Consider the following 20,199-nt stretch of genomic DNA (forward strand, 5'->3'; position numbering starts at 1 on the left):
TGAAAGTGAAGAAGAAGAAAAGCTGAATTGAAGCTTATGGCACAATGACACCCCATGAGGTTAAAAAACATCAAACAGAATAGAAAATAAAAACAAATGCTTGTCTGTCGCTGAAACAAGCTAAATACTGACTCAGCAATTATTTCCAAATTGTGTATCTTGTTCTTGGTTGTGTCAAGTGTGTCTGCAGGACTCACCGGGAAGGCAGTTCACGTATCTGATTGTGGCCCAGATCCAACACTTCCAGCTTTCTGCTATCACAAACCCACTCAGGAAGGCTCTCAAGGTGGTTTCTGCAAAAGCGAGACAGCAAGTGAACTAGGTAGTGAACACATGAAGCGGTATGAAAGCACACTGCTAATGCACAGGTTTTCAACCAAGGGTACGCAACAGGACAAAGCATCCAGGCCTCTTACGCAATGCACTCACCACCGGGCCTGGTGCAATCATCTGTTATTTCAAGCCAGACACTCATGTGGAGATGGAGTTTGTCACCAAAAATAAACTTCTGCCACTCCCCACCAACAATGTGTAACATGATGTCATGTAGCTGAACAAATGACAACAGAGTGTATTGCTGGTCCAGAGCACTGCAGATGCACATTACGTTAGTACGTGTCACCAGCACTTTGCTAGCTGCTCCAACTTGGATTGGAACATGCAAAGCAAAGCTGAGAGAGAGAGAGAGAGAGAGAGAGAGAGAAGCAGTTGAAAATGCCACTACTAAATCAGAACTACAGGCATGAGTTCTTTCAAAAGTGTGGTTTTTCCTTTGTGATTGAATTTAATTCTGTTCCAAATAATTTACTGAAAGGAGGATTTGGTTATATATTTTTGAACCCTAGTTAATAGGCTAACAATGACCTGTTTCGCTGTCAAAGCAGCATTAATTAATCCAAGATTCGCAGGGACATGTGGCATGTGAGAGCTGCTTCCAGTTTGCAGAAACAACCTACGAATGCCTGTTTGCAGTTGGTAGTGTGACATCCAAACCTTGGGTTGTTTGTGGATTAAACAACCAAAAGTTCATTTATGATTTGTTTATTTTGGTCACTCCATCCCCTTTACCTCCCTTGAAAGGGGAAGATCCACTAAGGACTTTTATCACCACAGCTATGAAAAAAAGTGTCCCGCTTCCATGTATACACTGTTGTTTTCTGATCAGAGTGGGCAGATGTTATTGATGCCTGCAGGATTTGTGCCCTGGGATTACAACTACATGATTCTAAGCAGAAGAGGTCATTAGCACTTTTGAGCAGTGGTGTTTTTTAAGAGTACTGAAACTTGGTTTGCCATAAAGACCCAGGTGCTTGTTGTGTCTAAACAAGAGAACCACAGAGACAAGGGTGTTGCCAGTCACTTGAAGCCTATAAATTCATGAGTCAATATAACTGCATGCCAGAATCTTATTGGTTTGTTTGCAGGGATAAATAATTGTAATTTATTGGAAGAAGCAGACTTTATTTCTACATGTCATGGTAATGAAGAATATTTGATTTCACAATATCTCTGACACTCTTTTAATGGTTTGTTTTCATAATAAGATTGCATATTGAAAAAGTATATGATGCATGAATCCCCCCTCGAACATGTTTGATTAACATGGTATTTATTTCAGAACCCTTGAATGAAAGATATATTGAATATAACTAATACAAATAGTGCTTGCCTCGCTGCAAACACTTCTAACTGAAAGCAACTTTAGAGATTTTTTAAAATATCCTTTTTATTTTCACAACTGGTATTCTGCTATAAAAATTGTACCCAAGTCACTGTAGGCAATACACTCTTGATAGTGTAAAGGGCAAAGCAGTAAACCAACACTCTGTGTAAAAACCCCCAGTTAAGAGTAAGAAAATATTAGGTACCCTGGTCAGTTTCCTTAAAAACCTATCAATGAAAGGGATATATTATGTAAGATATATGTGTTCCATGGATATTTAACTGTCATTTGTAGGATAAATATATTGATAATGAAGGAGTTTGAACCTGGTAAAAAAAAAAAAAAAAGCAGAAATATTCAGGGGGAAACATTTCCCCTCCCCCCAATCCCCTCCCTGAAATCCCTGGGGGAAAAGGGTGGAAGTTTCCCCCCTGCATTTTTCTGGTGTGTGTGTGTGTGTGTGTGTCCCCCCGCCCCCATTTTGCCCAGGCCTTCACATCTCCCAAGCTCTTTTTATTCTGGGTTGTGACAACAGCTACATGTCATGTCAAACTGGGTGGTGATAGAAGAATCATGAGGAAAGATCATGCAGTCTCATGGGCCAATCCTGATCAGTAATGCCAATTACTTGCATCTCTCTCTATTAGCCTTAGAAACATTGCAGCCTTTTCACAGGAGTTCTGGTTTCAGCCAAAGTAGCTCTACATTGTAAAACAAAGAAGATGATACAGTAATTAAAATGGTATTATGCTTACCTAGAAACATCCATATACGTTAAATAATTTGGAACAGGATACACATCAAGGTGAACAAGTTCTGGAAAAGGAAGACAGATAACATATTCCAAAAATAAAGAAAATGTATTTTTTAAAGCACACTATTTTCTACTACCCAAGTTTATCAGTTTGCTATTTTGCAAAAGCAGTGTACAATAAGGAATATGAAATATTTTAATACGGCATTGAACAGAATTCCGTAGACATAACACTCTAGATAGGATTTTCTTTTGTTTTCCCTTCACTTATATGAGACAGCACTCTGTTAGGGAGGAATGCCTTCCTACTTCTGTCTCATTCCTAAATGGCACTCTAAAATTAGTTCGGTGTTTTGACCAAACAACACAGCAAGCTGTGAAACTTGACAGCCCAAGGAATATTTTATCCTCCGGACCAAGACATTTCTATGGCTTTGTTCTCACGGGTGTGGAAAACCCTATATTTGGGTTGTACCACTTCAGACTGCAGGTGGGAGCTCCCACTACTGAATGATTCTCCATACATAAAGGTTTTTTTAAAAAATCCCTCCACGCAGAAAGCTAGCAAACTAACATCTATAGGTTACACCTGAAGTGGACAACTTGCATCCATCTCGGCTTAATTTCAAATGCCCTCTACAAGTGATCAGTTCAAAACTCTGACAAGAGTTATCTCCCCCTCTCCTGGTCAAGACAGAGAGAGAGAGAGAGAGAGAGAGAAGGAGATGGCAGTCAGAAAAAAAAGAAAGGGGGGGGAGAAGGAAGGAAGGAGGGAGGGAGGGAGGGAGGGAGGGAGGGAGGGAGGGAGGGAGGGAAGGAAGGAAGGAGGGGGGGAGGGAGAGAAGAGAGCCACCCACTTTTGGCTTTGCCCCCACCCACCCTTGTCTTCAGCCCCATCAATCACTGGCATGCAGACCCTGACAGATTACCCCAAGGAAGTGCAGTCATCAACAACAACAACAACGGTTCTGTGCCTTTGGGTTATGCCCTCCTCCCAGCAGCTGGTTTTCTCTGTGCAGGGTTTTGTACTTTGTTGTTTTGATACGGAGGCACATTCAATATATAAGACCCCATTTTCAGTCTGCTGCAGCGACACAGTGCAGACACAGGCTTATCTCCTTAGTGAGTACTAGGCCCCTGATATATCAGTGATCCTTCACCCAATCATTCCCCAAGGCCATCACTATTAACGTGACATTATGCTGTCTTTCATTTCTAGGCAAGCAGTCTATCCAAACGTCCTCTTGACCCCACATTAAGCCTTCAATCCGTGACCAGCAGCCATATAATTTTTTATACACTAAACTAACAAAGCCTAACCTACAATTACACCCCATGGCTGCAATGCATACATTCATCTAGGTACAATAAAAATAATAATTATAGAAAGCTTAGTTTTACTGCCAGTTGTTGGAATGTATTTTTATTTATTATAAAACTTGTATACTGCTAAACATATTTAAAATCCCTCAGCAGTACCACTGCTCAACTGTAAAAAGTTATGTATGTATATGAAGTTACAGGATGATGGTCTTCAATCACAGATGGAAGGAAAAAGGAACAGATCAAACGAGGTGAGAGGCTAGGCAATAATCAATCACTATAGGGTCACGAACCCAGGACCTACCCCTACACCAGTCATCAGGGGGATGGAAATGGCAGAAGGAAGAATGAGAGGAAGCACTGCTACTTCCTGTTTGTAACACCTTGAGTTCACCTGCTTATTTTGATCAATCGATCAGGACTTCCACCCAAAAGGGGCTTCAGGGTCCTACACCAATCTTTCCCTTGTCCAGCAGAGGCAGCATTATGCAAAATATAGTTGTGCAAATCCACCTTATTTGCATAATTTACATAATCTGTCTAATTTGGCTTTTATGCTTAGTCTAACCTTTAAATCAAAGAAAGGGATGATATCCTTTCCTGCAACATCCTGCAATGACATTCTTCAGTCAAAAGGAGCTGAAATGCTATATAAAATATAAACTCATATCGTTTTCCAATCTGAGGCTGGAAACCACTTCTTAGCATTATCTGAGGCATGTTGCCTATAAACCAGCTCAGCTACTGGCTTCACTACTGGGATGCCACAGCATGTTCACAACCATTTTGACTGTCAGAGATAAACTGTTAACAATGAAATATAGTGGCTAACCGGTGTAGCGTCTGTGATGAAAGAGGTGGGTCAGTTTGGACTTAAGGAAAATGTGTCATGGAGCCAAGGGCCAATATGTGTTCAGACAAGCGGAAGGCAGGAAAAGAGGGAAGAATGCTAAGTAGGTAAGAGGGGGGTTCAAATGACCCTGCCATGAGATAAATGAACACGTTAGAAAGGTGGTGAGGCTGTGGCCCCATCCCCCACGTTCAGCTGACCTACGAAGGGGCTCTATGAGCATATAATGTATGTGCATAAAGTTCCTCAATACGAGGGGGGATCCTGGCACAATCAGGGACCCGCCCCTTTTGCATGAAGCTGTATGCGTGTACATTAGAATGCTCCTAGAGCCCCTTCCCATGTGGCTGAACATGCAAATGGCAGGGGGCATGGCCACTTACACAGCAGGGGCAGGGCCAGCCTATGTGAACTCACAACCCTCTTTGTGCGTTTGCCACCTCGGGGTCATCTGAACTTCCCGAAGGGAGGGCTGGGAAACTGGGCAGAGTAGAAGACGAAAGGGAGGCAGACAGGCTGAGACCTGAGAAGCAGGAACTTAAGGGAGGGATTGGCGAAAGGGGAGTGTAGCAGACAAGAAGTTAAGGATAGGAGGAGGAAGAGAAATGGGGGACTGAGAAAGAACCTCACAGAGGGCCTAGCAAGGAAGGGCACTATATAGTGTTGGCAGAAAGGCAGCTTAGGCGACTTACTAGGGAGTCTAAAGCGGAAGGAGAAGGGGCTACATTTCACCTTGGCTCCAACTGGCCAAATCTTTGGTTTGGAATAATCTGTTTCCAATGGAATTACATCAATTTTACAGAACTAGAACCTCCAGGCCAGTCACTCTGATTATCTCACTAATTTTATTCAGTTTAGTATGCAAGGCACTTTCGCTGTTTAATAGGGTGCAATATAAATGCTAAGCATCATCATTCATTCCTGACTTGTAAGACCCCCACTGGCACGGTGGTCCTCTAAAATGTTACTGCTAAATGTTTTACATGGTGCCAGTGTGCTAGGAGCTGGATGAATCCAGAATATAATACAGCATACAAATCCACTACAAGAACAGCCAGAAACATCAGCTGCTCTTTGAACTGTGTTCAAAGTGAACATACCATTTGAAGTGGCATAAAGAGCTTTAAGCAAGTATCCGCTGATTTTGAGGGTTACCAGCTGGTTTCTTTCACAGTGCAGTATTTCAACATTATTGAAGATGGTGGCGTCTAGCTCGCCGAGTTTATTGTCCCGAAGGTCAAGCTGGGTCACATGATGTACGAAGTCAGCTTCATCTGCCACCAACCTCCTAATTACATTTAACCTGGCATAAGAACGGGAAGAAAAGAACCAGGATCAGTTACATCGATATTTACATTAAGAAGCTAGAAAGCAAAAAGTTCTCAGTTTATCAATTTCACTGTGCCCTAGGCCAAAAAAAGGCCAAACTCTGGGACTGAAATGAGCCCCTTATTTTTATATTTCTATCTCCATCTTTCTTGAAAAGCTCTTAGTGACCTACATGAGGGCTCCCCCTCAACTCTTACCCAACACACACTACTTAGTTTTAACAATGCTACAACATCAAGCATTTCCCAGAGCACTCACTGGACCCACTGACCGATAATGCTGCAAGGCAAAACCATGAATACTGCTCCCAAGTTAACTCTTGCTTATTTCACTGTGGCACAAACTGGCAGGCTGCAATTTTAGTATTCTTCTGCCATTCCTTATTAGAGATCATTCTTATGAAAAATGAGTCTTGAAAAAGGCTGCAGCAAAGTGGTGTCCTTAGAAGACGATGCACATAGTTAACATTTGAACAACCCTGGTTGATCAAAACATATATGTTGTAGCAAAACATCCAAAGTGTGGTAGATGTCAACATCCACATACGAATGCTAATAATCCCAGAACAAGTTTGCGACTGTCGGCATTCAGTCATGGTGTGAGTCTAACCAGCAGAGGACATACGCCAGTGACATACGTTGTAGGCAACTGTCAGTATTCACTGGTGTATTTCTGGTAATTCACAGAATTCAGCTGGGATTGTCAATACTCACATGTGAATGCTGATATGTGTCAAATTTCAGAATCTCACTGTAACATAAAAAGGTAAAGGTGTCCCCAACCAGTCGTGTCCGACTCTAGGGTGTGGTGCTCATCTCCATTTCTAAGCCGAAGAGCCAGCGCTGTCCGAAGACGCTTCCGTGGTCATGTGGCCAGCATGACTGAACACAGAGGTGCACGGAACGCTGTTACCTTTCCCGCCGAAGTGGTACCTATTTATCTACTTGCAATTTCTTGCTTTCGAACTGCTAGGTTGGCAGAAGCTGGGACTGAAGACAGGAGCTCACTCCATCACGCAGCACTCGGGTCTCAAACTGCTGTCCTGCCGACCTTCCGGTCTGCAGTTCAGCATCTTAACCACTAAGCCACCGCAGCCCCACTGTAACATACAAACACTATCAGATACTAAAGCATTGCCTTGAATTCCTTTGAGGGTAAAGATATGGGATAAATGAACATGAGACTCTACAAGTATTCAGGTCTCCCCATCTCTGGCAAGGTGGTGTAATTATAACTATTCATTCCACACATATCCTGACACCTAACAAGGTGACCCAATGCTCAGTATGAAAGTGGGAGGTGGGAGAATGACCCACTCTCATGCGTGCACGTATTGTAATCAATGCAGACAAGCGAAGAGAACTGGTCTTGCCTGGTCCTTGACTTATTGCAGAAATAAAAGATGATCTATAAAAAGCAGCCACTTGGACAATTTCACTGTACTCTGAAGATTTCAGTTTTATCCCTACCACTGAGCTGACAAGATCAATTAAATCACATAATCAAAACAATGCTTTGTGGTGCAATGAAAGCTCTGAAGGACCAGGACCGCATGTGTACTCTATTCAAAAAATAACGTAGTCTCTTTCCCTAAATTGTACCACATGCCTTCTTCATGGAACCAACGTGCACAAGTAAAATGCAGCAGGGAGCGATTTTCCTGCAACTGTATTTGGTATCATTGGGCAATGAAATCTAATTTAGGGAATCACACTGTATATCCCAGAATGACATTCGTCTTCTGCGATAGTGGAGGAATTATTAAGAGGGATGCAAAGCTTGTAGGAATCGCAGGACATTTATCTTCTAGATCAGATTCTTCAACTTTTTTGTTTTGGTTCAAATCCCCTCCATTAGAGAGAATAAGTAAACACATGGAATGCTCAGGAAAAGAGTAAGAGTGTTCTAACAAGTGACAATAAGAACATCTTTTTAGTCTGGAATGCATCTTGACTCACATGGGAATGTTGCTGATGCAAGACAGAAAAGCAGAAGCAAGCTATTTAAAAATTAAAATTTATGGTAATTTGGTCTGCGTTGCCAGCTCCTGCACAGTTTACTGGTGCAGGAAATGCAAATAGCAGCAACATAAGCATTACTTGTGAAAATGGCCTGATTCACTGATCTTCTGCAACTGTAGGCACGTAGGCAGACAGGAACAGCCATAATTTATATGGTTATCCACACAAAAAACAGTTAAAATCTATGAAACGAGGGGCTGTCTTCCTCCCCTATCACATGGTGAACAGTTTGTACAGCAGTTCCAGCAGTGACCCTTATCATGGGGTTACCTGCTTCATTCTTAAATAAGCTTTAAAGAGCCTTACCCAACCTGGTGCCCTCCAGATGTTTTGGACTTTGATTCCCATCATCCCTGACCACAGGCAATACTGTCCAGGTCTGATGGCAGCTGCACTTCAAAACATCTGGAGGGTACCAAGTTGGGGGAGGCTGGGCTTAGCTATAACTGGTTCGTCATACGCAAACTGCCATTCATACTGGGGGCATTTCATCATTCGTCTAGTGAATGAATCCCCAGCCATAAGGTCAGTCGCATTTGTGCTAGTAAAGAAAATATTTCTTACTGATTAAAATATTCCATTGCTCAATACACATTACATTTTTGAGGCTATTTAATAAAAACAAGTTATTATCTTGGCAAATGCTACAAAACAGTCATTTATTATTGAGGAAGTCAGCCTAATTGCATTGGTTGAATAAAGAAGCATAGATACTTATAACAATGCCATTAGCAAGGAATACCCAAGCTTAGATTTGAATACCTACACTTGAAATTTGCGATTAAATCATGGCTGATCCTTTGAAAATATGCTGGTGAACTGAAAATTATAGCAGCAAATTGGGTCTACCGCCACCCACTAAAACAGCCGTTTCACACCGTGGTTTATTCGTTCTCTCAGAGGGTACATACCTTAGATCTATATGTTTAATGTGTGGCATTCTCCTTAGTGTCTGCAAGCTGAGTGTCTCCATGCAATTTCCAGACATACAGAGCTTATCCATGGCAGGCAGCTTCTCCAATACCCCAGGAATGTCATTGAATTCATTGAAAGAAAGGCCCAGATAGCTAAGCTGGTGCATCCTTTCCAACTCAGCAGGAAGGCTCTGGAGGAAGTTCCCATCCAGCAAGAAGGTCTGTAAACTGTTGAGGAGAATGGAAAGGACACTCATCATTTCTCTTTATAAACCTGTCTTGCAGCAACTGCACAGAATCCTTATAAACGTCTGGTCCATATCAAGGCACTAAAATAGATGTTCAGAAATTCTTCATGGCTTGGGTCCTGCTTAACTGCTTTATTAACATAAAACTCCACCCCATCAACCTTTAGGAAAAGTACCCCCCAACTAGACTACACACACACACACACACACACACACACACGATTTTCCAAGGTACTAGGCATGCCTGGACAATGGTACCTGCCTACTGATGAATACAGCCTTGAGCCAAAGACCATGGCCCTGCTATGTATACCACCTATGGATTACTGGAACCCTCCAGTAAGTCTGGGAAATGAATGGGGCAGCACGAAGGTTTCCATGGGGAAGTTAAGCCAAAGCAGATCCATTCTGAATCTAGAATCAGTCCAGAATGAGTAACAAAATGTTTAAGGAAAGGTGTTCATTTCTTTCTACACAGTCTTTACTCGCCCAAAAGTGATTTCTAAAAACTACGTAATAGGAAAGCTTTTACATAAGACTGTTGTTGTTCAGTCGTTCAGTCGTGTCCGACTCTTCGTGACCCCATGGACCATAGCACGCCAGGCCTTCCTGTCCTGCGCTGTCTCCCGGAGCGTGCTCAAGTTCATATTCATTGCATCCGTGATGCTATCTAGCCATCTCATCCTCTGCCGTCCCCTTCTCCTTTTGCCTTCAGTCTTTCCCAGCATCAGGGTCTTTTCCAGGGAGTTTTCTCTTCGCATTAGGTGGCCAAAATATTGGAGCTTCAGCTTCATTATCTGTCCTTCCAATGAGCACTCAGGGTTGATTTCCTTCAGGATGGACTGATTTGACCTCCTTGCAGTCCAGGGGACTCGTAAGAGTCTTCTCCAGCACCACAGTTCGAAAGCATCAATTCTTCGGCGCTCAGCCTTCCTTATAGTCCAGCTCTCACAGCCATACATTACTACTGGGAAAACCATAGCTTTGATTAGACGGACCTTTGTCGGCAAGGTGATGTCTCTGCTTCTTACTATGCTGTCTAGGTTTGCCATAGCTTTCCTCCCAAGGAGCAAGCGTCTTTTAATTTCATGGCTACAGTCACCGTCTGCGGTGATCTTGGAGCCCAAGAAAGTAAAATCTGTCACTGCTTCCATTTCTTCCCCTTCTATATGCCAGGAAGTGATAGGGCCAGATGACATGATCTTAGTTTTTTTAATGTTGAGTTTCAAACCAGCTTTTGCACTCTCCTCTTTCACCCTCAACAAGAGGCTCTTGAGATCCTCTTCACTTTCTGCCATTAGGGTGGTATCATCTGCATATCGGAGGTTGTTGATAATTCTCCCGGCAATCTTAATTCCGACCTGTGATTCATCCAACCCGGCATTTCTCATGATGTACTCTGCATATAAGTTAAATAAGCAGGGTGACAATATGCAGCCTTGTCGTACTCCTTTCCCAATTTTGAACCAATCGGTTGTTCCATGTCTGGTTCTTACTGTTGCTTCTTGACCCTCGTACAGGTTTCTCAGGAGACGGGTAAGGTGGTCTGGTATTCCCATCACTTTCAGAATTTGCCACAGTTTGTTGTGATCCACACAATCAAAGGCTTTAGCGTAGTCAATGAAGCAGAAATAGACGTTTTTCTGGAATTCTCTTGCTTTCTCCATGATGCAGCGAATGTTGGCGATTTGATCTCTAGTTCCTCTGCCTCTTCTAAACCCAGCTTGTACTTCCGGTAGTTCTCGGTTCGCATACTGCTGAAGCCTAGCTTGTAGGATTTTGAGCATCACCTTGCTGGCATGTGAAATGAGCGCAATTGTGCGGTAGTTTGAACACTCTTTGGCGTTGCCCTTCTTTGGAATTGGAATGTAAACTGACCTTTTCCAGTCTTGTGGCCACTGTTGAGTGTTCCAGATTTGTTGGCATATTGAATGCAGCACTTTAACAGCATCATCTTTTAGGATTTTAAATAGCTCAGCTGGAATACTGTCATCTCCGCTAGCTTTGTTGTTACTAATGCTTCCTAAGGCCCACTTGACTTCACTCTCTAGGATGTCCGGCTCAAGTTCAGTGACCGCACTATCATGGCTATCAGGGACATTCAGATCTTTCCTGTATAGTTCTTCTGTATATTCTTGCCACCTCTTCTTAATCTCATCTGCTTCTGTTAGGTCCCTGCCTTCTTTGTCCTTTATCATGCCCGTCTTTGCACAAAACGTTCCCTTGAGATCTCCAATTTTCTTGAAGAGATCTCTAGTCTTCCCCATTCTGTTGTTTTCCTCGATTTCTTTGCATTGTTCATTTAAGAAGGCCTTCTTGTCTCTCCTTGCTATTCTCTGGAACTCTGCATTCAGTTGGCTATATCTTCCCCTTTCTCCCTTGCTTTTCGCTTCCCTTCTTTCGTGAGCTACTTGTAAAGCCTCATCAGACAGCCACTTGGCTTTCTTGCATTTCTTTTTCTTTGGGACGGATTTCGTTGCTGCCTCCTGAACAATGTTACGGACCTCCGTCCATAGTTCCTCAGGCACTCTGTCTATCAGGTCTAATCCCTGAAATCTATTCCTCACCTCCACTGTATATTCATCAGGGATATGACTGAGGTCATACCTGAACGGTTTAGTGGTTTTCCCGACGTTCTTCAATTTACATAAGACTAGAGATGCAAAATTTCTGGAAATTTTGAAAGGTTAAAAAATCCTTTTTGTATGATTCCCATCATAATTATTTCTTTCATTCCTTGTTAAAATCATTGATCTAATGTATATTTTTCTGATAGACATTTAGGGATGCTCAGGTGACTAGAATTACCATATCATACATATTTAAAAATAATAATAATTCTTGACAGTTTGGCTTTTATTCTGTAGACTGGGTTCACACAACATGACAACCCACTACGGGCAGCCAGCCATGGTGGGTTGTCACGTTGTCCAAACCTGGGGCATTTGCCTCAGGGTGGCTTAATTTTCACAAACAAGCCACTCTGAGAAACCATGGCTTGTTGCAGGGTTGTTCACACCCATGGTGGGTTGCCGTGTTGTCCGAACCTAGTACATTCTCCGCAGGGTGGATTAACTTTCATGAGCAAGCCTCTCTGAGAAACCATGGCTTGCTGTAGGGTTGTTCACACCCATGGTGGGTTGTTGTGTTGTCCAATCCTGGGAGAGCAATTGTACTGTGGGTTGCCAGGATAGGCTACAGAACCGCTTGGCAAGGTCGGCAAAATAGCCTGTGCCGCTCTTCACGATTCTGCCAGTGCCGGCCTCCCTTGCCAGTGACTGCCCCTCTGCCAATGCCCAAATGGCACTTTGGAGGGACCATCACTTGTTCGCCACCTTTTTTTTTTTTAAAAAGCAGTGCTTCAGGAGTATGCAAATGCTATATATAAAAAAGAAGTATGCAAATGCGTTTGTAATTGTTTAAAAAAATTCCCATTGTTTTGCAAGTGGGAATTTTTACAAGCTTTGTAATGCAGCTTGTCTTGGGAAAAATGTATGTATTAGGCAAGGCCGTACAAAATGCACATATTTGAGAAATGTGTGCACAAAACTGCATTACAAAGCAATGGAAAGCACCTGGGAAGCATGTGAACATTTTTAAAAATGTGTTAAAAAATGCATACATTAGGAGAAATTTCAGTACAGATTTTTAAAATTGCAAATTTATGCAGAAATGGGACAGAATGTGCTTGACCTTAAAAATCCAACTATCTCAGTGAGAACAAGACTGACAGGCCATCTGTCCCTAGTCTTGCTGTTCTCATGTTACAACAAGCAACCACTTACACTAGGATGGACCTACATGTATAAAAACTAGAGATGGGAATGGTGTAGGTTCAAGTAAATTAAGTTAAGAACAAACTGTCTGCTGCCCCAGTTATCTGAACCATTATGTCACAGAATGTTCATTTTTGAATGGTCCCACTGCAGAGTGGAAGACTATGCAACAAGTAGAACCCGGACCAAGAGCAGAGTTTGCTGTGGAAGGATAAGAGCACTTTAGATAAAAGAAACATCTGACAAGAGGACCTAGTGACAAAAGCTCTGCATTTCTGGTAGTGGGAGGGGAGGGTGCAGACACATGAGGTTCAATTTCGTTCTGTCTCTCTAATGCTACTTCACAATTTACATGGCAGAGGGGTTTGCTACACCTCCGAATGCGAAAACAAGGGAGAAATGAATTCTGGAAAATTGCCAAATGTCATTAGGGTCCAACAGATTTCAGAAAATTCTTTTTCCTCTCCAGGAGCAACCTGAATACATATGCTTCTTACGTCTAGAGCTCCCTGAGTAAAACTTGTCTATAGCTCCCAGTGACCGAAGAGGAGATTACTGTGCATCTCTGGCACACATCCCATTCACAAACTTACATATACATGCCTCGCCTTCCTATTTCACACTATTCATTGCACAAACACCGGTGTACACATGGCAAACAAGTTTGCTTGCATAAAATACAAAACTAGGCCTTAATCACGCTGGGACTTGTGTGCAGTGCGCTGTCCTCTCCCGTAAAGGACATGAAAACATCGAAGTCCAGAGCAACAAGTATCCTGAGGCGGGGGGTGGGGAATGAGTCGTTACCACCACCACCACCACCAGGCCTTCATACTTACAATCACACTGTTTCCTATGAGAGACCTTACAGAAAAACTAGATAGACTGTTGAAGTGGTGGCAAGGTTTGCCTCCGTCACCGGAAAGGAACCAAGGTGTATTGCAGAAGGTTCACCTCTACCTCAGTTTTGTCCCCCAAGTGCAGCTTCTTCACTTTCTTCCTTACAAGTCTATAGGAGGAAGTCATTTGTATGTGAGGAAGTGAGGTATAGCCAGTTGTATATATGGGTATTTCACAGCCAGTTCAAAATTTTTTTCCATAACTGAGACACTGAAAGAAGTCAGAATGCCAAGGGTTCATGTTGCCCTTGCCATTTGCAGTGTGTACCTACTTGTTCATATCACCGATGGCTGCTGGAATACTTCGGAGTGCATTGCAGGACACATTGAGCTCAGTCAAGGTTGGAATGCTGCAAACTGCCAATGGGAAGTTTCCTAAGTGATTGTTAGAAAGGTTAAGGCTCCTCAGTTTGCTGAACCTATAATGGAGAGACAGAGAGAGAGAAAGGGAGAAAAACAAAATAATGAACAGGGTATGAAATAAATGCCATGTTATTCAGCATTTCTGAACACCACTGAAATGTGGGTGCTAAAAATCAGATAAAGGTCGTTTTCCACAGCATTAAAAAACAGTTAACAATTGGTTGTAGAGAGATCTCCATTGTGAAGTAGCAGTGTGATTTCTACCAGTGTGTCTCCATATTGTCAAAAGGTGTAGATTTTGAAGGGAAGGGGTACAAAGATTTTATTTTCCACATGCCACAGAAAAGAACATGTGATCAGTAGGGCTCAATGATGTCCTAAAATCCCAGACATTTCCAGTTAGAAATCTAAGTTACAACTCAAATATTATTTATTTATAGCATTTATACCCCACCCTTTAGCCAAAAAGGCTCCCAGAGTGGTTTACAAAAATAAGTAGCATGGCAAGTCCCTGCCCTCAGACTTACAATCTAAATTTAAGACATGACACAAAAGGAATAAGGGATGGGGAGGGAAGAGGGAAGAGGAAAAACATGACATGCAAAGTAAGAAAAATGTGGTTTTTAATTCCATTATTTAAATCTTATGCTTATCCTGCACCGGCACATTTGGAGGTAAATAAATGGGGTTGTTCGCATGACATGACTGCCCACCATGGATTATTTATAACCCATGGTGAGGCTGTGGCACATGTGGAGGCCAGCATGCCCGCCATTTTGAATATGCAACCCCTGCTCAGGGTTGTCGTGTTGCATGAACCCGGTGAGCGTGAGTTATGTGAGAGTTAAACAACCCTTGCAGAACCCAAGGTCTGTTTTAGGGTTATGTGGGGGTTGTTTAGCCCTCACATAACTGACACTTGCCAGGTTTGCACAACACGACACTGCCTAAGTGGGTGGTGGATATGTAATTTGGTGCCCATGGGCACCAGAGCTCATAGTGAGTTAAATAATCCATGACGAGCCACAGCATGTCATCCGAACCTAGTCAATGTTGAAGGAGTGGCAGGAGTAGTATAACAATTGTAAAACTGGAGGCGGGGGTGGGATGGGCGGCAGAGTATGGAATTGTTTGTTCTGATTATTATTTCTTTTAACTGGGAAAGGAGGGTTAAGACTTAAAGCAACCCTCACAGGGACCTATTCAGTTCTTCCTTGAAAGCAACAAAGGAAGATATTCCACAGCCACTCTAGAACAATATATCCCAGAGCTGAAATGGCTTTTAAGGGCAGGAAGTTTGTCTTGATGTTTAGGGTAAAATCTACTTTACTGTAAATTCAGCCTTGCCACCATGGCCACCCTTTCCACTACGTGAGGCAATTTGAACTTCCTCAGGTGGCAGATTTTGGAGGCACTATTAAAGGACAATAAATGTTCATTTCTTTCTATACCATGCTATTTGGATTTTTGCCTCAGGCACCAAAATGTCTTGGGCTGTCTGCTTGCAAGTAAGTCCAGGAAAGTTACTAGTTCATGAAGTGTTTCTTACTAGCTGACCTGCACACTCTTACACCTGTTCCAGAGGGGTAGTCATTAAGCCTGCTGCAACAAAAATGACAGTTTTGTGGCAACCTGAAGGTTTACACATCAGTAATTTGTGACACATCATCAACAGCCTAAAAACAAGGAACCGGCTCTCTTCCCATTTGCAAAAGGTTCCATACCAGGTCACCTGGAGTTGATTGTTACCTCTGGCAAATAGGAAAGTAGCCATTTACCAGCTCTAATTCAAATCTATCGTTTGCATGCCTTGTGCTCAAGTTAGTGGTTAGATTCAATGACTACGCTTCCTCTCCTTCCCATGAATGAATTACTGTTCATCTAAATCTAGACTTCCTCTAATTATCCTAATATTTAGCTAAAACATGCTCAGTTTCCTTCTGCAACCATGAGGGCTAGAAACACACTCTATATTTAAACATAATTGCAAGTTAACACCATTCCATGGCAAGTTTTGCAATTCAGGCCATATTTTATGGTCTGCAGCATGAGACTGTGCCACTGTAAACCCCTAGAGAGCCCCCCCCCCAATCAATTGCATTAGTTATCATGTCTCATGAGGCAGAGGGAATATACTTAAGGGGTCTTTGAACATGAGACATATGCTGCATAGCCTGGCTTCTTTTATGTGTCATGATTTTAGAATCAGATAGAAAATCATCAGAGACTTTCCGTAAGCTTTAGTAAAAACGAAGATTGCACCACCATTAAATCTTCTATTAGCAGCCCTTGCCAAAAAAGCAGTTTCTTAGCACCTTCACTGGACCTCACTTCCCCAGGGTAACTGCTTTTTATTAAAAAACAGAACCCAATTCCATTATATGGTCTTGAAATGCCAAGGAAATTATTATTTAATTCCATCTCTTTGACTCTAGCATCCCAAAAAGCAGAACCTGTCCCAGCATATCAATTGCACATCAATTTCAAGAAAAGGGGGGGGGGACATGAAGCAATTACTCAGGAAAGGAAGAGGGCTATCCTGTTATCCATCCTGCATGTGCAGCCACGTTGTTCAGGTTGCCTAACAACTGGGACCAGGAGGTGTGCCTGCAGGCAACCAGCTAAGTGGCTGAATGAAAAGATCTGTGTCGAATTCAGATGAATGAGAGGAAGCGCTTTTCCTGACGAGGTTCACTGGAAGGCTTTGTTTTCCCTTCATTAAATTTTACAGGATGCGTGATGGGAGTGAGGGAGAGTCATGGAATTAATACACACCTCCACAAAACAGAGGCAACCATGGCATCAATCAAGCACTGCAGCCTGAAAAAACTGCAGTCGAGAGGGTTCTTCCCCAATGTTAGCTGCCTTTCTCCCCAACCCAATCCCCTTTCAGCTAGAGAGAACTAGCACAAGAAACTCAATGCAAAGAACAGAACTCAATGTCAGGACGGTTCCTTTCATGAGGCCAAACATGTCCAGTTGAGATGTAATTATCTTGGGCAGATAAACCATGGTTTATTGGCCCACGAATGAGCAGAGTGTCCACATCCTTCCTTCTCTGGAGGAACTGGCTTCAGCATGGATATTGGGGCTTGTTTAAACCACAGCTTCCCCTTCACATCTGAGCCAGAAAACTGTGATTTAATTTCTGCTTTCTAATGGTTCATAGCCTGGTTAGTAAGCAGGGATTAAGCCATAGGCCTGGTTCACACATAAGGAGGACCAAGTGTTCTCTTCATGGGTTGTTTGTGGTCAACAACCCATAGTTAACCCATAGTTCTGGGTTCATATGTGACAACAAGCCATGATTCAACAAACCTTGGTTTGTCATTACATGCAACCCAGGTCATTATGTTCACATCCACCCTCTCAAACAACAGTTGTTTACTCCAGTGTTGTTCAGTAATAAAGTTCTTCCTCACAGTAGGCACATTAAAGCAAACAGGAAATACTTTACTCACCAGTGTAGACAGTACAAAAAACAAAGACCTTTATCCCAGCCGTAGCATCAGCAGTAAGTTACTGCTATTTGAAAAAGATGAACAGGAACACACCCCTGGCCAAGCTTAGGGTGTTTCCAGACAGAGGGCTCCTAGAACTACCAATCAAAAGGCAGTATGTAGCTATTCCATCTTTTCATTAAAAAAAGGGTTTTAAAAACCTATTTGTTTTCTTTGACTTTTAATTAAAATATTTTATAATATATATGCTTTTAGTACTGGTTCATTTTAAATTGGTTTTAAAATTAATTTATGACTTAATGAATTCGTTATATATTGATACAGAATTCTACGTTTTGCATTGTAAGCTTCCTTGGGAAAATGGCAGTCTTGAAAACTGGCTAAGAATGGCGATAGATAGATAGATAGATAGATAGATAGATAGGGGTGTGGGGAGACATTGTTGCCCAGCGACAGTTATAATAAAACCTGAGCTTTCTCCATTGTGTTCTATGACAGCTTTCTCTTCTGCCCTAGAGGAAGAGAAGGGGGTGTGGTCTAAAAGAACTGGAACGCAGGAAGATTACAGCACTATTTGTGTGTTCTGAAAACAGGTTAAAACTGGGGATGGGTGTGCTGGCACCTCCCCCAACATCCTCATGCATATCAGCCGCATCCCCTCAGATCTCTGACCTTGCCGTGTCAAGCAACAAGAACTGCAGGGGAGCTCGCCTTAAGCATGACTGGAACTCTTCATGTGATCAGGGAGTGAATCAGGCAGGGCAACTCCACAAGAAAACCCAGGGTCATCCTTTGAAGCTGATTGGTGGGAGATTCAGGACAGATTAAAAGGAAGTACTTCTTCACATACTGCATAGTTAAACTATGGAATTCACAACCCCAGAAAGTAGTGATGGCCACCAATTTGGATGGCTTTAAAAGAGGTTGGACAAATTCCTGGAAGAAAAGGCTATCAGTGGCTACTGGTCTTGATGGCTATGTGCTATCTCCAGTACCAGAGGTAGTGAGCCTATGTACACCAGTTGCTGGGGAACATGGGCAGGAGGGTGCTGTTGCACTCATGCCCTGCTTGTGGGTTCCTGGTCGACAGCTGGCTGGCCACTGTGTGAACAGAATGCTGGACTAGAGGGACGCTTGGTCTGATCCAGCACAGTTCTTCATATGTTCATGAAGGTGAGCAGACATGCACAAGCTAGTCATGCTGCTGAATTTCCTGTTTGTGCCATACTGTACAAAGCAAGATTTGCAAGATTTCACCAGAAGCTCACATCTCACAAAAGGCAAGAGATAGAAATCCCACTTCACTCCAGAAATTGGGGGTGAAGGTGGGGTGGAGTGAAGCAGATGTGCAAGAAAGCTTTTCTATTTAACCAAGTTCATGTTTACGCCTCTGCCTCTCCCATCTTTAAATGACTGCCCTCCTCTCACAGATATTGTGAAAATGCTCAGGCATTTTGTAACAAGGCAATTAAAAACAAAACACTTTGCTTATGCTCTGAACCGAGACTGCACAACATTGAAATGTTGACAAATATCTTTGAACAGCAAGAACAATACTTATTGTTTAAGCCAAGTGAAATGATGGTTCACAGAACTGTACTCTGAAGCTGCCAATTTCAGAGTGCTGCTATTGATCTTAACACCTGATGAAGCAGTGCAGAAAAGAGAGCAGTATGGGCAAGTCCAAAGTGACAATAACATCATCAACTGCATGATTACAGTTACACCAGGATCAAGCAAATGAGAAAGCCATAGCTGAATGTGTTGCTATTCCTTGTTGATGTTGAAGATGAGTGTCCCTTCATCCCCACCCCACAAAAAAGTTCCTTTAATAATATTTTTAGCATTATATAGAAGAAAAGATATACAAATATAAATTCAATGGGTCTATTCTAAACATGACCAAGTTTAGAACCAACCTTATATACATAATTGATTCCTAAAATTAACTATCACATACATTTTCCTCTATTCTCCAAAACAAATAGTATTATATTTTTATAGCATCTCAAATTTTGACTGAAGCAGACATTCTTTTCTTTTTTTTAAGCTCCATTTCCTCTAGAAGTTCTGAACTGTTTAATTACTCTCTCTTCCTTCTCTGAGGCTGCAATCCTATATCCACTTGCCTGGGAACAAGGTTTCTTGAAATCGATTGCACTTACTTGTGCGTAGACATATATAGGATTGTACTGCAAACTTGTACTGAAATTCAGTATAAACAATATCACCCAAATTCATTCAAACTAACTATCCAAACTGAGGACTCTGTATTGTATTCTGCTTACTTGCCAACTCTGTTCTAGCCACTATAATCAAGTTAAATCACCAACTCTTGAGATTCCTTTAGCATAATATCTTCCATATAGCCAAGAAGCAAACATCTTAGATCCAAGGGCAAAAAGGGGCTATATATACTTGGGATTTCCTTTCCAAAAATCCTGAACTCTCTCACAAGCATATAACATATGATCATCATTTGCCAGGGGTTCAGTGCAACACCAACGTAAATCTGGTATGTTTCTATTACATTTATTAAGTTCAAGAGGACTTAAGTACTATGTAAAAAGCATTTTTCAATTATTTTCTCTAAGACTA

The 20,199-nt window shown here is 42.2% G+C and overlaps 1 protein-coding gene across 1 annotated transcript in view; it reads right to left on the reverse strand.

The window, feature by feature from the left end:
* PHLPP1 (PH domain and leucine rich repeat protein phosphatase 1) overlaps positions 1–20,199 on the reverse strand; it is a 195,939-nt gene that overhangs the window by 39,763 nt on the left and 135,977 nt on the right. Inside the window, 5 exon segments of the mRNA XM_084850512.1 lie at positions 198–293; positions 2,419–2,479; positions 5,691–5,893; positions 8,852–9,082; positions 14,050–14,196. Of these exon segments, the coding sequence (XP_084706638.1) occupies positions 198–293; positions 2,419–2,479; positions 5,691–5,893; positions 8,852–9,082; positions 14,050–14,196 (738 nt within the window).

Source organism: Heloderma suspectum, chromosome 4 (genome assembly GCF_057233095.1).
Source record: "Heloderma suspectum isolate Gila_16-S chromosome 4, 16-S_ref, whole genome shotgun sequence".
In the NCBI taxonomy this organism is placed as follows: domain Eukaryota; kingdom Metazoa; phylum Chordata; class Lepidosauria; order Squamata; family Helodermatidae; genus Heloderma; species Heloderma suspectum.